Genomic DNA, 19,113 nt, shown 5'->3' with positions numbered 1-19,113 from the left:
TGGAGTTCAATGCTCTTTGATTGTAGATGAACTATAAATCCCAGCAACTACAACTCCCAAATGTTAAGGTCTATTTTCCCCAAACTCCACCAGTGTTCAAATCTGGGCATATCGAGTATTCGTGCCAAGTTTGGTCCCGATCCATCATTGTTTGAGTCCACAGTGCTCTTTAGATGTAGGTGAACTACAACTCCCAAACTCAAGGTCAAAGCCATCAAACCCTTCTAGTATTTTCTGTTGATCATGGGAGTTCTATGTGCCAACCAAATGCTGTTTGGTTGTAGGTAAACTATACATCCCACCAACTACAACTCCTGAATATCAAGGTCTATTTTCCCCAAACTCCACCAGTGTTCACATTTGGGCACATTGAGTATTCGTGCCAAGTTTGGTCTGGATCCATCATTGTTTGAGTCCACACTGCTCTTTAGATGTGGGTGAACTACAACTCCCAAACTTAAGGTCAACACCATCAAACCGTTCTAGTATTTTCTGATGATCATGAGAGTTCTGTGAGCCAAGTTTGGTTCAATTCCATCATTGGTGGAGTTCAATGCTCTTTGATTGTAGATGAACTATAAATCCCAGCAACTACAACTCCCAAATGTTAAGGTCTATTTTCCCCAAACTCCACCAGTGTTCAAATCTGGGCATATCGAGTATTCGTGCCAAGTTTGGTCCCGATCCAGCATTGTTTGAGTCCACACTGCTCTTTAGATGTGGGTGAACTACAACTCCCAAACTCAAGGTCAAAGCCATCAAACCCTTCTAGTATTTTCTGATGGTCATGGGAGTTCTGTGAGCCAAGTTTGGTTCAATTCCATCATTGGTGGAGTTCAGAATGCACTTTGATTGTAGGTGAACTATAAATCCCAGCAACTACAACTCCCAAATGTTAAGGTCTATTTTCCCCAAACTCCACCAGTGTTCAAATCTGGGCATATCGAGTATTTGTGCCAAGTTTGGTCCCGATCCATCATTGTTTGAGTCCACAGTGCTCTTTAGATGTAGGTGAACTACAACTCCCAAACTCAAGGTCAAACCGTTCTAGTATTTTCTGATTGTCATGGGAGTTCTGTGAGCCAAGTTTGGTTCAATTCCATCATTGATGGAGTTCAGAATGCTCTTTGATTGTAGGTGAACTATACATCCCAGCAACTACAATGGCAAAATCATTCCTGCCCCCCAACCCCACCAGTATTCAAATTTGGGTGTATCGGGTATTTGTGCCAAATTTGGTCCAGTGAATGAAAATACATCCCGCATATCAGATATTTACATTATGATTCATAGCAGTAGCAAAATTACAGTTAAGAAGTAGCAACGAATATAATTTTATGGTTGGGGTCACCGAATATGTCCAAATTTGAATACCGGTTGGGTTGCGAGGGGAAATGATTTTGTCATTTAGGAGTTGTAGTTGGTGGGATTTATAGTTCGCCTACAACCAAAGAGCATTTGATTGGCACACAGAACTCCCATGACCAACAGAAAATACTGGAAGGGTTCGATGGGCATTGACCTTGGGTTTTGGAGTTGTAGTTCACCTACATCCAGAGAGCACTGTGGGCTCCAAACAATCATGGATCGGGACCAAACTTGGCACAAATACTCAATATGTCCAGATTTAAACACTCGTAGAGTTTGGGGAAAATAGACCTTGACATTCAGGAGTTGTGGTTGCTGGGATTTATAGTTCACCTACAATCAAAGAACATTCTGAACTCCGTCAATGATGGAACTGAACCAAACTTGGCACACAGAACTCCCAAGACCAACAGGAAATCCTGGAAGAGTTTGGTGGGCATTGTCCTTGAGTTTGGGAGTTGTAGTTCACCTACATCTAAAGAGTACATTGTTTATGATGGATCGGGACCAAACTTGGCACGAAAACTCAATATGCCCAAATGTGAACACTGGTGGAGTTTGGGGAAAATAGACCTTGACATTCAGGAGTTGTAGTTACTGGGATTTATAGTTCACCTACAATCAAAGAACATTCTGAACTCCATCAATGATGGAATTGAACCAAACATGGCTCACAGAACTCCCATGACAATCAGAAAATACTAGAAGGCTTTGACCTTGAGTTTGGGAGTTGTAGTTCACCTACATCTAAAGAGCACTGTGGACTCAAACAATGATGGATCAGGACCAAACTTGGCACGAATACTCAATATGTGCAGATTTGAACACTGGTGGAGTTTGGGGAAAATAGACCTTGACATTTGGGAGTTGTAGTTGGTGGGATCTATAGTTCACCTACAATCAAAGAACATTCTGAACTCCATCAATGATGGAATTGAACCAAACTTGGCTCACAGAACTCCCATAACCAACAGAAAATACCAGGTTTTGGCAACCCCTCTTGTGACCCCCCCTTGGGGTCCCGACCCCCAGGTTGAGAAGGTAAAAGTAAAGGTTTTCCCGACATTAAGTCCAGTCGTGTCCAGTCTGGGGGTTGGTGCTCATCTCCATTTCTAAGCCGAAGAGCCGGCGTTGTCTGTAGACACCTTCAAGGTCATGCGGTCATTGGCATGACTGCATGGAGTGCAGAAGCAGTACCTATTGATCTACTCGCATTTGCATGTATTCGAACTGCTAGGTTGGCAGGAGCTGGGGCTAATAGCGGGAGCTCACCCCGCTGCTGTAAATAAATAAATAATAATCTTTGATATTAACAACAATAACAAGACCTCAAAAGGAAGCATGCTTTGCCCCTTCTGTGACCCCAATTCGGGTCCGGAGCCGAGAGCCCACAGCGCTTGTGGCTTCTGTTTGCGGTGCCAGGCAATGCCAGAGCCGGATCCCGATACCGGGCTCTTGGAAATGATCCAGGACCGCGATCCCGGGACTTTTGATACCCAATCTCCTCTCCTTGTTTGAGAAGTCGGTGGCCGTCTCCGGTTTCCTCCAGGACAGAAACGCATTCAACTTTCCGACTGGAAGAAGAAGGTGGGATTGTACCTGGAGGAAAGAAAGAAAGAAGGACAGAAAGAGAAGGGCAGGTGTCGGGAGGAAAGAAAAGAGTAAGGCTGCGTCTTGGATTACCTTGGAGGGCACACCTTTCGGGATCGCTGCAGGCAAGTAGTATCGACTGTGTTGATATGATCGCGGTTTGCATCTACACTGTGAGTACGGATGCAGTTTGATACCACTTTAACTGCCCATAGCTCAGTGCTAAGGAATCACGAGAGCTATGATTTGGTAAAGCAAACCACAACTGTGTTGTCGAAGGCCTACTTGCGCCCTCGGACCCTTCCGTCACGTAGACGGGCAGGGGGCCCTTCGCTCTTCCCCCTTCCAATGTGATTAAGCTCAATCTTCAAGCTTCATTTCTGTAATATATTATACTACCTTGGGGACCCGGCGGTGCCCAGGTTATTTGAAAAAGGCATTATTTGTCTTTGAATGTTATGTATTCTGTTTGGAGTGGGTGAACTACAATTCCCAGAATCATGGGTCAGTCCTCCCCAAACCCTGCCAGTATTCAAAGTTGGCCATTTTGGGTCTGTGTACCAAGTGTGGTCCAGATCCGTTATTGGCTGGGTTCAGTGGTCTTTGGATACAGGTGAACCGCAACTCCCAAAATCAAGGCCCATTCTCACAAACCCCTGCAGTATGTTCAGTTGGTCATGAGGCTTCTCTGTGCGAAGTCTGGTCCCGGTCCATTGTCATTGGGGTCACCGTTTCTCTGGATGCAGGTGAACTATAACTCCCTTTCCCCCAAACTTGTCCAATATGTTCTGTTGGTTATGGGGACTCTGTGTGCCAAGTTTGGTCCTGGTCCATCATGGGTAGGGTTCAATTGCAGGTGAACTATAAATCCCAGTAACTACTACTCCCAAAGGTCCAGGCCAATCCCCCTCCAAACCCTCCAGTATTCAAATCTGGGCATATCGGATCTGCATGGAAAGTTTGGTCCAGACCCATCATTGTTTGGGTTCATAGTGTTCTGGGTGTAGGTGAACTACAACTCTAAATTCCCCGGAAGGAGTCACAGGGCTGTTAATGTGGGATTTGTGTATTAGTAGTGTTTAAATGAAATTTGTGTCTAGCATGTATTGCATCATCCAGGAAATGCTATAGTGTGTAAAGAGTTAATTGGTAAGGAGCTGTATTGACCTTGGATATGTGGCTGGAGCTAGATAGGAGTGTCCAGACTACAAGTGTGTTTGTATATAGCTGATTGCATCAGATGAGATCTGTTTCTGCCTGCTGAGAAGATCTGTGCTGTTTGTCTAGAGCAGGGGTCCCCAAACTAAGGCCCGGGGGCCGGATGCGGCCCTCCAAGGTAGTTTACCTGGCCCTCGCCCTCATTTATAATATCATATTTTTATATCAGTTTTAATAATACAATATATTGTATATACATATAATATTGATAATAATATTACCATTTTATACAATACAATACTAACAATAATATCATGTAATGATATTAATTATATGTTATATATTACATATAATATTACAGTATAGTGGTATAGTTCAATATAGTATAATGCTAATATTGTGCTATGCTAATAATATAATATATTGTATGTACATACAGCTGCTCTGAGTTCCCTTCGGGGTGAGAAGGGTGGTATATAAATGTAGTAAATAAATGTAGTAAATGAATAAATAAATAATTTTGGACTTAGGCTCGCCCAAAGTCTGAAATGACTTGAAGACACACAACAACAACAACAACAACAACCCTAATTAACCTGACTATCTCATTGGCCAGAAGCAGGCCCACACTTCCTATTGAAATCCTGATAGGTTTATGTTGGTTAAAATTATTTTCATTTTTAAATATTGTATTGTTATTTCATTGTTATTGTTGTTTTGCACTACAAATAAGGTATGTGCACTGTGCATAGGAATTTGTTCAGTTTTTTTCCCCGAAATGATAATTCGGCCCCTCAACAGTCTGAAGGATTGTGGACCGGCCCTCTGTTTTAAAAGTTTGAGGACCCCTGGTCTAGAGTGAAAGTCTTATGTCCATTGTCTGCGAGTCTGTTTGTCTTGTCAAGTAAAACTTTGTAAATACTTTTTACATCGTCTCTGATCGTTCCTTCGTTCTGCGCTCCACTGACGTCATTCATCTGTTGCTATGCTGTGTGCATTACTCTGACAAACTACAACTTCCACCATGTGAAGTCAATCCCCAGACTCCTCCAGGAAATTTAGTTGGTGCTCTCAGTTTTGCTGTGTTTGTTATGCAGACAGATTTGAAAGGGAAGGACAGTGGGCGGGGTCATGCAAATTCCACAGAAATGGAGAACCCTGGGATGCCTGCCTGTGGTGGAACTAAAAGCAAAATGTAGGATGAAATGGTCTTGAAATGAAAGCCTTCCTTGGGTGGTGGGCTGTAGTGTTTGGGAAGGACATGGGCAGGGGCTGGGCTGCATGTTCATGCCGCTCGCTGTAACCGCAATGTCAGTGGAAAAGAGTGACTTGCTAGATTCTTAACTCTGGGAAGTATAGCCTTGTTTGTGGAGGCCAGAGGCTATCTGTGTGAGCAGACATCTGTGCCACATACATACATATGGGTTTTTGCTTTTATTATGGAGGGATTTAGATCTAGATCTAGATCTAGATTTAGATTTAGATTGGATTAGACTAGCTGTGCCCGGCCATGTGTTGCTGTGGTTAGGACTTTATTTTTCTTTTCTTTTTGTTGTATGAACATAGAGGCATGGAGAATAGGTTGTGCTGTCAATTTTTGAGGTTGTGGGGCATTTAGTTTAGTTGTTTTGTCCGGCGCCGTGATTCCATTACCCTTTTATATATATAGATTTGATTCATTATTCAGCAATCCTGATTAAAGTTATCATTGCTTTTGTTCAGTAAACCTATTCTTGGTTATCTTTATTCAGTTTCAAGAGTGTTTATTTTAAAAAGTTTATAGTGCATTATAGGGTGTGAAGAAGTGTATAATTGTATTTTGTTTATAGATGATATGTGTATTTGATTTTGTTTATACAGCCAGGTTTGGCTAAGTTTAAAATGGTGAGTATTTCAGTTGACCATATGTATGGGGGAAGGTAGCCATCTTAGAATGCTAGAACAGGTTACCATAGCAACAGGGGCGGAGCCAACCGCCGCTTGGAAAGGAAAAGGGGAATGTTTTAAAACCCAAAAGCAGTCTGTGATTTCCATCCACAGTGAAGGAACTGATTCTCAGGTAGAGAATCAGGATGACTCAGAAGAATTTGAGTCAGGCCTAAAATAAAAGGATTTATTTTAGGAGTTGGTGATTTTCCAGTCACAGAGAAGGATCTGATTCTTGTGTGGAGAATCAGACTGGCTTAAATAGAAAGATTTGAGTCAGATTTAGGTTGGACCAGACTAGGCAAGTTAGGTGATTTGTCTAGGGTCAGTTGTAGAGTCTGTGGATTAGAGAACATTAATCCCAGGGGATCCAGTAGGATCAGGGTTTAGTGTAATCCAGAGAAAGAAGTACAGTAGAGTCTCACGTATCCAACCTAAACGGGCCGGTAGAACGTTGGATAAGCGAATATGTTGGATAATAAGGAGAGATTAAGAAAAAGCCTATTAAACATCAAAATAGGTTATGATTTTACAAATTAAGCACCAAAACATCATGTTAGACAACAAATTTGACAGAAAAAGTAGTTCATTACACGATAATGCTATGTAGTAATTACTATATTTACGAATTTAGCACCAAAATATCATGATGAATCGAAAACTTTGACTACAAAAATGCGTTGGATAATCCAGAACGTTGGATAAGCGAGTGTTGGATAAGTGAGACTCTACTGTATTTTTGAAAGTTTAACCACCTCATAACCGTTGTAACCATTAAGCGAAGTGACTTTACCAAGTTATCTGAAACCATCAAGCTCTGTACCTGCAATAAACTTGTTTTGATTTTATTCAAATCAAGCCTCTGTCATACTCTCATATTAAGTTAAGTAACATCAACATCTGAAGTGGAACAAATAGAAAAAGCTTAAAGGAACCAGTACCATCTGCCTGACGTCTCCATTGGTGGCAGCGAAGAAGAAGATAATCAAACAAATAATTAATTAGCATCATCTCTTATAAAACATCTTTATTAAGTGGTGGTATCTGTGTGTGTGTGTGTGTGGGATCAAAAGGGTTCCATCCCGGCCTCACATTCCTGTCAGACACCTCACCTCTGTACAATATTGGTGGCAAAGCTGAGGGGATTCTAAAAGGGACCCCATTCTCCGCCACCTCAGCTCCCTACATAAATTGGTGGCAGCGGTGGGATTCAAAGGGGATTCCATCCTCTGCCACATCAAGTCTTGACATAAATTGGTGGCAGTGGTGGGATTCAAGAGGGATTCCATTCTCTGCCACATCAGATCTCTACATAGGGTAAATTGATAGCCGCTGAGTAGACAGACAAATTGATTCCTTTTCCCTCCGTGTGCCGTCTCACCTGGGATGAGGTACAGTAGAGTCTCACTTATCCAAGCTAAATAAGCCGGCAGAAGCTTGGATAAGTGAATATCTTGGATAACGAGGGATTAAGGAAAAGCCTATTAAACATCAAATTAGGTTATGATTTTACAAATTAAGCACCAAAACATCAAGTTATACAACAAATTTGACAGAAAAAGTAGTTCAATACGCAGTAATGTTCTGTTGTAATTACTGTATTTACGAATTTAGCACCAAAATATCACGATACAGTAGAGTCTCACTTATCCAAGCTAAATGAGCCGGCAGAAGCTTGGATAAGTGAATATCTTGGATAACGAGGGATTAAGGAAAAGCCTATTAAACATCAAATTAGGTTATGATTTTACAAATTAAGCACCAAAACATCAAGTTATACAACAAATTTGACAGAAAAAGTAGTTCAATACGCAGTAATGTTCTGTTGTAATTACTGTATTTACGAATTTAGCACCAAAATATCACGATACAGTAGAGTCTCACTTATCCAAGCTAAATGAGCCGGCAGAAGCTTGGATAAGTGAATATCTTGGATAACGAGGGATTAAGGAAAAGCCTATTAAACATCAAATTAGGTTATGATTTTACAAATTAAGCACCAAAACATCAAGTTATACAACAAATTTGACAGAAAAATTGGTTCAATACGCAGTAATGTTCTGTTGTAATTACTGTATTTACGAATTTAGCACCAAAATATCACGATACAGTAGAGTCTCACTTATCCAAGCTAAATGAGCCGGCAGAAGCTTGGATAAGTGAATATCTTGGATAACGAGGGATTAAGGAAAAGCCTATTAAACATCAAATTAGGTTATGATTTTACAAATTAAGCACCAAAACATCAAGTTATACAACAAATTTGACAGAAAAATTGGTTCAATACGCAGTAATGTTCTGTTGTAATTACTGTATTTACGAATTTAGCACCAAAATATCACGATACAGTAGAGTCTCACTTATCCAAGCTAAATGAGCCGGCAGAAGCTTGGATAAGTGAATATCTTGGATAACGAGGGATTAAGGAAAAGCCTATTAAACATCAAATTAGGTTATGATTTTACAAATTAAGCACCACAACATCAAGTTATACAACAAATTTGACAGAAAAAGTAGTTTAATACGCAGTAATGTTCTGTTGTAATTACTGTATTTACGAATTTAGCACCAAAATATCACGATACAGTAGAGTCTCACTTATCCAACACTCGCTTATCCAACGTTCTGGATTATCCAACACATTTTTCTAGTCAATGTTTTCAATATATTGTGATATTTTGGTGCTAAATTTGTAAATACAGTAATTACTACATAGCATTACTGTGAATTGAACTATTTTTTCTGCCAATTTTTTTTATATAACATGATGTTTTGGTGCTTAATTTGTAAAATCATGACCTAATTTGATGTTTAATAGGCTTTTCATTAATCTCTCCTTATTATCCAACATATTTGCTTATCCAACGTTCTGCTGGCCCGTTTACGTTGGATAAGGGAGACTCTACTGTATATTGAAAACATTGACTTCAAAAATGGCTTGGATAATCCAGAAGCTTGGATAAGCGAGGCTTGGATAAGTGAGACTCTACTGTATATGAGTTTCTAGACACTTGTGGGATAATAATAATTATTTATTTATTTATTTATTTACAGCATGTATATTCCGCCCTTCTTTCTCACCTCGAAGGGGACTCAGGGCGGATCACATTACAAATACAGTAGAGTCTCACTTATCCAACACTCGCTTATCCAACGTTCTGGATTATCCAACGCATTTTTGTAGTCAATGTTTTCAATACATCGTGATATTTTGGTGCTAAATTCATAAATACAGTAATTACAACATAACATTACTGCGTATTGAACTACTTTTTCTGTAAAATTTGTTGTAAAACATGATGTTTTGGTGCTTAATTTGTAAAATCATAACCTAATTTGATGTTTAATAGGCTTTTTCTTAATCCCTCCTCATTATCCAACATATTCGCTTATCCAACGTTCTGCCGGCCCATTTATGTTGGATAAGTGAGACTCTACTGTATAGGCAAACATTCAATGCCTTTTAACATAGAACAAAGACAAGACAAACATAGGCTCCGAGCGGGGCTCGAACTCATGACCAGAGTGATGGTCATGGTCAGAGTGATTCATTGCAGTTAATTGCACTGGCTTGCTGTCCCGCCTGCGCCACAGCCCGGGCCCAAATAATGACGATGATGATGTAAGCATGGAGAGAGCAACCGAAGCAGGATCCTGTAAGCGCCTTTGAGACCGAAAGAAAGAAGTTTGTAGCATTAGCCTCTGATGAGATAGATCTAGTCTATGAAAGCTTCCACTAATATGTGTTTTAAGAAGCTACAAGATCCCGTTATGTTCGGATGCAGACTGACATGGATAAAGGGAGAGTTGGGCTGGAGCTACACTGCCTTAAAATGCATTATAGGCTCAATGTAGACCCGTATAATGTTGCCTGGATGCCTTGTGTGTAGGGATTGTTTTCCGATGCGACGAAATGTCCAGCTCTGATTTGCCCGGTCCTTCGTTGTGTGAACTGACCTGGGATTCTGTTCTTTTTCCCCGTAGGTGCCCTCTGATCTGCCGGATCGGCATCGCTGCTGATTCCCAATGCCTGACGGGACCCGCAACCACCCCGTGCCTCGATAAGGCCCTCCTGGCATGAGCTACAGCCTGCTCCACGGCCCCAAGATGATCTCTCGCAAGAAGGGCTTCCTCCTCCTCATCCTGGCCTTCAGCACAGTCACGTTGCTCTTCCGCCAAAGCGCCCACCTCAGCTGGTAAGACGCCAAAGGCAAATGTAGACAAGGATGCTGAGCTGTTCCCACTCCGGGTTGGGACACCATCAAAGCTGTCCAGCCTCTGCTTGAAATCCTTGAAAACTCTGTCTGAAGGAGATTCCATTATTATTATTATTATTATTATTATTATTATTATTATTATTATTATTATTTTATTATGACACAGCAAACAAGATAGATATGCTGGATTTCATTTCACAAAATCACAAGTCGAACACTTCCTAAGTGTCTAGGGCTGTGTGATGTATTTTCGGACGATACGTGCAGATCCCAGTCGGGTGGCCTTTTGCAGTTGGCAGATCGTAATTTTGTCAATGTCTATTGTTTCCAAATGCCGGCTGAGATCTTTTGGCACGGCACCCAATGTGCCGATCACCACCGGGACCACCTGCACTGGTTTCTGCCAGAGTCTTTGAAGTTCAGCCTTGAGGTCCTGATAGCGGCTGAGTTTTTCCTGTTGTTTTTCGTCAATGCGACTGTCACCTGAGATGGCAACATCAATAATCCAAACCTTTTTCTTTTCCACAACTGTGATGTCTGGTGTGTTGTGTTCCAGAACTTTGTCTGTCAGGAATCTTTGCATGTTCATTTTCCAATACTTTTGAAGGTTTGTGATCCCACCAGTTCTTTGCTGCTGGGAGGTGGTACTTGAGGCATAAGTTCCAATGAATCATTTGGGCCACATAGTTGTGCCTCTGTTTGTAGTCTGTCTGTGCGATTTTCTTACACTGTGGCCTTCTGCAGCTGGCAGATGGTAATTTTGTCAGCACCGATTATTATTATGGTATTATTATTATTATTATTATTATTATTATTATTATTATTGACACAATGACATTGTATGACACAGCAAACGAGATCTATATGCTGGATTTCGTATCACAAGTCGAACACTTCCCAAGTGTCTAGGACTGTGTGATGTATTTTCGGATGATGTGCTCAGATCCCTGTAGGGTGGCCTTTTGCAGTTGGCAGATCGTGATTTTGTCAATGTATATTATTATTACTACTACTACTACTACTACTACTATTACGGTATTATAATTATTACTACTACGGTATTATCATTATTATTATTATTATTATTATTATTTTATTATGACACAGCAAACAAGATAGATATGCTGGATTTCATTATTATTATTATTATTATTATTATTATTATTCAGGTGGAGGGTGGGTCTGCCTTGGTCGCTCTCACGGCTGCTTGCTTTCTGCTTCCAGGTTCCCAAAGTCTTCCCCCTTCGGCTGCGGCCCACTGCTCTCCTCGCGGCCCAAGCACACCGCCGTGGCCTTCCTGAAGACCCACAAGACAGCCAGCTCCACAGTCCAGAACCTGCTCTTCCGCTTTGCCGAGCGGCACAACGTGACGGTGGCACTGCCCCACCACGCTTGCGACCACCAGTTCTGCTACCCCCGCAACTTCTCGGCCCGCTTTGTGCACCCTTACACGCTCCCGCCGCGGGTCATCGCCAGCCACCTGCGCTTCAACGGCGGGGAGCTGCGCCGCCTCATGCCCAACGACACCATCTACATCACCATCTTGCGTGAGCCGGTGGGCATGTTTGAGTCCCTCTTCAGCTACTACAACCAGTATTGCCCGGCCTTCAAGCGCGTGCCCAACGGTTCCATGGAGGCCTTCCTGGACGAGCCATACCGCTATTACCGCCCGCACGAGAAGTTTGCCATGTACGCTCACAACACCATGGTGTACGACCTCGGCGGCGACCCCGAGCGCAACCCGGACCACGATCCGGCTTACTTGCCGAGGTTCGTCCGCCAAGTTGAAAGCATCTTCTCCTTGGTCATGTTGGCCGAGTACTTTGACGAGTCCTTGGTCCTCCTCCGCCGGCTCTTGGCGTGGGATCTGGAGGACGTCTTGTATGTTAAGCTGAACATGCGCAGCCCCGAGTCCAAGCTCAACATCACCTCTCCCCACTTGGTGGAACAGATCCGGGCCTGGAATGCCCTGGACGCCCGGCTCTACGACCACTTCAATGCCACTTTCTGGCGGAAGATGGGCGAAGTGGGGCAGGATTGCGTCCGGAAGGAGGTGCGGGCCCTGCGCCAGGCTTGTGGGCGCCTGGCCCAGCACTGCTTTGGTGGACAGCCCCAGCTGCGCCCAGCCATGCAGATCAAGAACAAGGAGCTGCGGCCTTGGCAGCCCAGTGCCAAGGTGGACATCGTGGGCTACGACCTCCCCGGGTCGGGGCCGCCTTCCGACGAACTGTGCCTCAAGCTGGTCATGCCTGAAGTCCAGTATTCCCGCTACTTGTTGAGGAAACAGAGCTTGAAGAACCGGCGGAGGGCCGCGGCACACCGGTCACTCTCGCCCCGGGGACTGCTGCGGCCTCCCAGGCATCCGGTCACCAAAGTGGCCTGAATGGGTGGACGGAAGAGCAGGAACGTGGGCTCCGTTTCTGCCTTTTCAAAAAGTCCGGTCATCTCTCATAATGTCCCATGAGTGGGGCACATGTTTGCACAATGGGGGATGCGTGACAACCACGGGAAAGCTCAGGACCTAGACGTCTGGGTGGAAAATGGGACTTGGATTATTTCCTTTGGGAAAGCTCAGGACCCAGACGTCTGGGTGGAATATTGGACTTGGATGATTCGGGGATTGAGGGATATTTTGACCTTTGGGAAAGCTCAGGACCCAGACGTCTGGGTGGAAACGAGACTCTCCCTTGGATGAATTACGATGCACCCCATTGAGCCCTCTGACTCTGGAGTTGTGGGATATTTTGACCTTATTTAACCCCATGGGAAAGCTCAGGACCCAGACGTCTGGGTGGAAACAAGACTCTCCCTTGGATGCATTACGATGCACCCCATTGAACCCTCTGACTCTGGAGTTGTGGGATATTTTGACCTTATTTAACCCCATGGGAAAGCTCAGGACCTAGACGTCTGGGTGGAAAATGGGACTTGGATGATTTCCTTTGGGAAAGCTCAGGACCCAGACGTCTGGGTGGAAATGAGACTCTCCCTTGGATGCATTACGATGCACCCCATTGAGCCCTCTGACTCTGGAGTTGTGGGAGATTTTGACCTTATTTAACCCCACGGGAAAGCTCAGGACCCAGACGTCTGGGTGGAAACGGGACTCTCCCTTGGACGCATTGTTTCCGGACTCTTTCCGAGCCTCTATTTCCGCCTCGTTCCTCCTTTGCCTCTAAGGGGATCTTACCTCAAAGTGGGACCTTATTTAAAAATAGCCTTCCAGACATGGGGCTCCGCTATGGGTTCCCCTTGTATGCGCTTTTCTCGGGAGGGTTTACATTGTGGTTTCATCCACTTCTAGTCTTCCCAATGCACCCCTCGGCATATATTATTACTCAGCTTTTGAGTCCCATTTGGGAAAAAGGTGGGATAGGAATAAATGTTTGGGAGAAAGCTGCCGTTGTCACCCTTTAAAAAACCCACAAAATATAAAGGCAAAGTTTTTTGTGTTATTATTCACAAGAAGATGGCTTGATATCCCTTTCGTCCTTTGAAACAAGGTTTTTAATTTATTTTAAACAGTATATATATGTGTACAGTAGAGTCTCACTTATCCAACATAAACGGGCCGGCTGAACGTTGGATAAGCGAATATGTTGAGTAATAAGGAGGGATTAAGGAAAAGCCGATTAAACATCAAATTAGGTTATGATTTTACAAATTAAGCACCAAAACATCATGTTTAACAACAAATTTGACAGAAAAAGTAGTTCAATGTGCAGTAATGCTATGTAGTAATTATTGTATTTACGAATTTAGCACCAAAATATCACAATGTATTGAAAACATTGGCTACAAAAATGCGTTGGATAATCCAGAACGTTGGATAAGCGAGTGTTGGATAAGTGAGACTCTACTGTATATGTTGTCGAAGGCTCTCATGGGCGGAATCACTGGGTTGCTGTGAATTTTCTGGGCTGTCTCGCCATGTTCCAGAAGCATCCTCTCCTGACGTTTTGCCCACATCTATGGCAGGCATCCTCATAGGTTGTGAGATCTGTTGGAAACTAGGCAAGTGGGGTCTATATATCTGTGGAATGTTCAGAGTGAGAGAAATAACTATTCTGTGTTTGAGGCAAGCCTGAATGTTGCAATTAGTATTGAATGGCCTTGCAGATTCAAAGCCTGGCTGCTTCCTGCCTGGGGGAATCCTTTGTTAGGAGTTGTTAGCTGACCCTGATTGTTTCTTGTCTGGAATTCCCCTGCTTTCTTTATTTACTGTCCTAATTTTAGATGTTTTTTTAATACTGGTAGCCGGATTTTGTGTCAGACAACACAGAGAAGCCACTGAAATGCACAAGCATGTGGACAATTTCAACAGAAAGGAGGAAACCATGAAAATGAACAAAATCTGGCTACCAATATTTTAAAAAACCCAAAATCAGGACAGTAAATAAAGAACAACACTCAGAAAACAGAGAAATTCCAGACACACAAACAATCAGGGTCAGCTAACACTTCCCAACAAAGGATTCCCCCAGGCAGGAAGCAGCCAGGCTTTGAATCTGCAAGGCCATTCAATGCTAATCAAGCTGGATAATTGCAACATTCACACATGCCTCCAACAGATAAGAGGTCTTTCTCCCACTTTGGACATTATTTCACAGATATATAAACCTCATTTGCCTAGTTTCCAACAGACTTCACAACCTCTGAGGATGCCTGAAATAGATGTGGGCGAAACATCAGGAGAGAATGCTTCTGGAACGTGGCCAGACAGCCCGGAAAACTCACAGTAATCCAGTATATAAATATGTATATGACTTCTTGGCTTCTGGAACTTCCCAAGGGAGACAATTTCTATTTTTATTTTGTCAGAAAAGAGGTCTGGGTCGCAAAAACCAGGCCTTTAGAACCACATGTTTCTGAATATATTTTTTAAAAAGTATTTAAGTAACTGGAGAATGCAGCTAAAATGCAATATGTAATTATTCTTCCGCTCCTTTTCTGTATGAGGGATGGGATTTTTAGGTAAAGAGATCCCCATTTCAAAAGGAAACAGCCTCAAATGGACCTCCCCCCCCCCCCCCCCCCCATAAAACTGGAAGCTTTTCAGTTTAAATGAAAGCTGTGCTATACTATAGTGTTAATTAAAAGGTTATTCCAAATATTAAGCCACTTGAAAGGTTACAGTGAATGCAGACTTTGGACAAACTACAATTTTTTAAAATTTTAAAAATGGCATTGGTGCAGAAAATGCAATCAGAAAAGCACAATATTATTTGGTCGGTCGGAAAACGAATTGCAAATCTTAACTCCATTGGTTCTGCTGAAAGTATACCTGGAATTTTTATTTTGTGTGTCAGAAGCAACTTAAGAACATACTGCAAGTCAAAGGGTTGCTGTGCAAGTCGTTCCTGGTTTGAGAGAATTGGCTGTCTACAGAGAAGTTGCCCAGGGCATCCAGGGATCTGTAGTTTGCTGAGGCACCAGCACTCTTTGGCAGAGAAGGCCAAAGAACTTGTAAAACTACAACTCCCAGGATTCCATAGCTTTGAACTGTGGCAGTTACAGTGATGCCAAACTGCATACATTCGGCAGTGTAGATACACCTTATGTCAATGGGTCAAACCCTTCTGCCGGCTGGACTGCTGACCTGAAGGTTGGGTTGCTGACCTGAAGTTTGCTGGTTTGAATCCGCGACATGGGGTGAGCTCTCGTCTGTCAGCTCAAGCTTGCGGGGACATGAGAGAAGCCTCCCAGCAGGATGGTAACACATCCGGATGTCTCCTGGGGAACGTCTTTGTAGACGGCCAATTCTCTCACACCAGAAGCGACTTGTATTGCGCGAAATTGCTATGTGTGTGTGTAAAGAAATCCTTGCAAAGTTGTTTCCAAAAGATCTCTGCAAAAGAGCTCAGCTTTGCAGAGGCAAAGCCACGCCTCAAACAATGTATCTGTTTGCTGGCAGATGGCTGAGTTTGTCAGTTGGGAATCTGGCCTTCCAAGGAGAGCACAGAAAAGACAGGCTCTCTAGCTACGGTCAAGTAGCAGTTTAAATATGCTATGCTGGATATATTGAATGCTGATTGATTAGTTATTGATCCTATGCAACTACAAGGACATTGTACGATTGCTGAACTGTTTATTTAACTTCAACTCAACAAGTAAAGTTCCTTTTGTTCTTTCAATTCCTCTGCCTGGTCTGAGTCTTTTGCACATGGTGTTAACTGGACACTGCTAGTTCCGCTATATTCACTCCCTAACAACTTGCAGTATGTTCTCAAGTTGCTTCTGACATGGTAAAAAACTTCAGGCAACAAACTCCCTTAAAGTGACCCAGGAAAAGCACAATATTGCCACGTGGAGAACCCACTTCGGCTCCGCTGCTTGAGACAGATGTGGAAGAATGGATCCATCCCATCTGGACTGCAATCTCTACTGTCGTCATTCGATGGCCTCCTGGGCACAAGGAGAAATCCTTTCTAACCCTCTTGTGCTTCTTCATGAATGAACAATGAGGATTCAACAATAAAAAACCTGTTCGATCTTATTGTGTGTTTGTTAAGCAAAAAGGCACATGGTTTTTGGGAGAGGAAATGTTGAGAGTCAAGGCTATGGGAGCTTCAAGGTTGGGTCCCCATCTATAGTGCCATATAATGATTCTACCCAGACATATAATGCAGTGCAATGCAATTAAGATGCATGATATAGGTCTACACTGGCCATATAATGAAATGCAATGCAGTTAAGATGCATTATGATTCTACGCTGACCATATAATGCAGTGTAATGCAATTAAGATGCATGATATAGGTCTACATTAGCCATATAATGAAATCCAATGCAGTTAAGATGCATTATGATTCTACGCTGACCATATAATGCAGTGCAATGCAATTAAGCTACATTATACAGGTCTACACTGGCCATATAATGCAGTTCAATACAATTAAACTGCATTATGAGTCTATACTAACCATATAATGCAGTAAGGTTGCATTATATGAGTTTACAATGCCGTATAATGCAGTGCAATACAATTATAATACATTATATGAGCCTACACTGACCATATAATGCTGTTCAATGCAGGTAAGCTGCATTATATGAGTCTACACTGACCATATAATGCAGTGCAATGCAATTAAGCTGCATTATACAGGTCTACATTGGCCATGTAATGCAGTTCAATACAGTTAAGTTGCATTATATGAATCTACACTGACCATATAATACAGTGCAATGCAATTTACCTGCATTATATAAATCTACATTGACCATATAATGCAGTTCAATGCAATTAAACTGCATTATGAGTTTATACGAACCATATAATGCAGTTAAGCTGCATGATATGAGTCTACAATGCCATGTAAAGAAGTGCAATGCAATTAAGCTGCATTATATAGGTTTACACTGACCATATGCCGTTCAATGCAATTAAAACTGCATTATGAGTCTATACTAACCTGCATTATATGAGTTTATAATGCCATATCAAGCAGTGTAATAAAATTAAGCTGCGTTATACAGGTCTACACTGGCCATACAATGCAGTTAAGATGCATTATGAGTCTATACCTACCATATAATGCTCAATGCAGTTAAGCTGCACAATATAGGTCTACAGTGGCCATATAAAGCAGTGCAGTGTAATTGAGTTGCATGATTATAACCATATAATGCAGTGCAATGCAGTGAAGATGCATTTTGAGTCTACACTGGCCATATAATGCTGTTCAGTGCAGTTAAGCTGCAGTATATGTGTCTACACTGACCCTGCAATGCTATTAAGCTGTATTATAAGAGTCTACTCTGCCATAAAATGCAGTGCAATGCAATTAAATTGCATAATATAGGTTTACACTGGTCATATAATGCAGTGCAATGCAGTTAAGATGCATTTTGAGTCTACACTGGTCATATAATGCAATGCAATTAAGCAGCCTTATATACATCTGCACTGATCATATAATGCTGTTCAATGCACTGCAATTAAGCTGCATTATATGAGTCTACATTGGCCATATAATGCAGTGCAATGCAATTAAACTGCATTATATTGCAGTGTAGATGGTGCTTGGGATCTTTTCATTCCAGCCATTCCTTGAGAGAGAAACCCTTGCAGGTGTCTGGCACAGGAGAGGAAACAGGCGCTGCTTCTTCCTTCTTCACAAGAAGCTTTACTTGCTAATCCTCCGAGGATCTTCTGAGCAGCTTGGCCCAGTTACAAACCTTGGAAGGAGAGAGAGATAGAAGCCCAAGGGAGGTGAAGGGCAGAGACTATGACTATTATCCCCAAGGATAGGAAAAAAGGGCTTTAAGTGTCCTGGGATTTGTTTCGGAGAGCGAGAAGAAAGCAGGACTTTCCAAATATTATCCTATAATTGAGGTCAACGGCATCCTCATCTATATCTCACAGCTCTATTTATTCCTGTTTAATGAGCCTATGAACTCATTAAGAAAAAGATCAACTAATTTTCAACTAAATCTTTCATGGGTGGAATTACTGGGTTGCTGTGAGTTTTCCGGGCTATATGGTCATGCTGTAGAAGCATTCTCTCCTGACGTTTCGCCCACATCTATGGCAGGCATCCTCAGAGGCTGTGAGGTCTATTGGAAACTAGGCAAGTGGGGTTTATATATTGGTGGAAAAATGTCCAGGGTGGGAGAAAGAACTCTTGTCTGTTGGAGGCAAGTGTGAATGTTGCCATTGGCGAACTTGATTAGCATTGAATGGCCTTGCAGATTCAAAGCTTGGCTACTTCCTGCCTGGAGAAATCCTTTGTTGGGATGTGTTAACCAGATTATATGATCTGGCTGTTCCGGTTTCCTGAATAGGGAAAAAGGTTTGCTACAAATACAATACTCTCACCCTAATAATAACAACAATAACAACAACAACAGC

At 42.4% G+C, this 19,113-nt stretch overlaps 1 protein-coding gene across 1 annotated transcript in view; it reads left to right on the top strand.

Moving 5' to 3' along the window:
• gal3st3 (galactose-3-O-sulfotransferase 3) overlaps positions 1-16,755 on the top strand; it is a 37,942-nt gene extending 21,187 nt beyond the window's left edge. Inside the window, exons 2-3 of the mRNA XM_062965417.1 lie at positions 10,027-10,238; positions 11,484-16,755. Of these exons, the coding sequence (XP_062821487.1) occupies positions 10,120-10,238; positions 11,484-12,642 (1,278 nt within the window). The 5' untranslated portion in view covers positions 10,027-10,119 and the 3' untranslated portion in view covers positions 12,643-16,755. The remainder of the gene's footprint in view (positions 1-10,026; positions 10,239-11,483) is intronic.
• The last annotated feature ends 2,358 nt before the right edge of the window (positions 16,756-19,113 follow it).

Source organism: Anolis carolinensis, unplaced genomic scaffold, assembly GCF_035594765.1.
Source record: "Anolis carolinensis isolate JA03-04 unplaced genomic scaffold, rAnoCar3.1.pri scaffold_14, whole genome shotgun sequence".
In the NCBI taxonomy this organism is placed as follows: domain Eukaryota; kingdom Metazoa; phylum Chordata; class Lepidosauria; order Squamata; family Dactyloidae; genus Anolis; species Anolis carolinensis.
The sequence above is the reverse complement of the archived record's forward strand: the minus strand, read 5'-3'. Positions and strand labels throughout refer to the sequence as shown.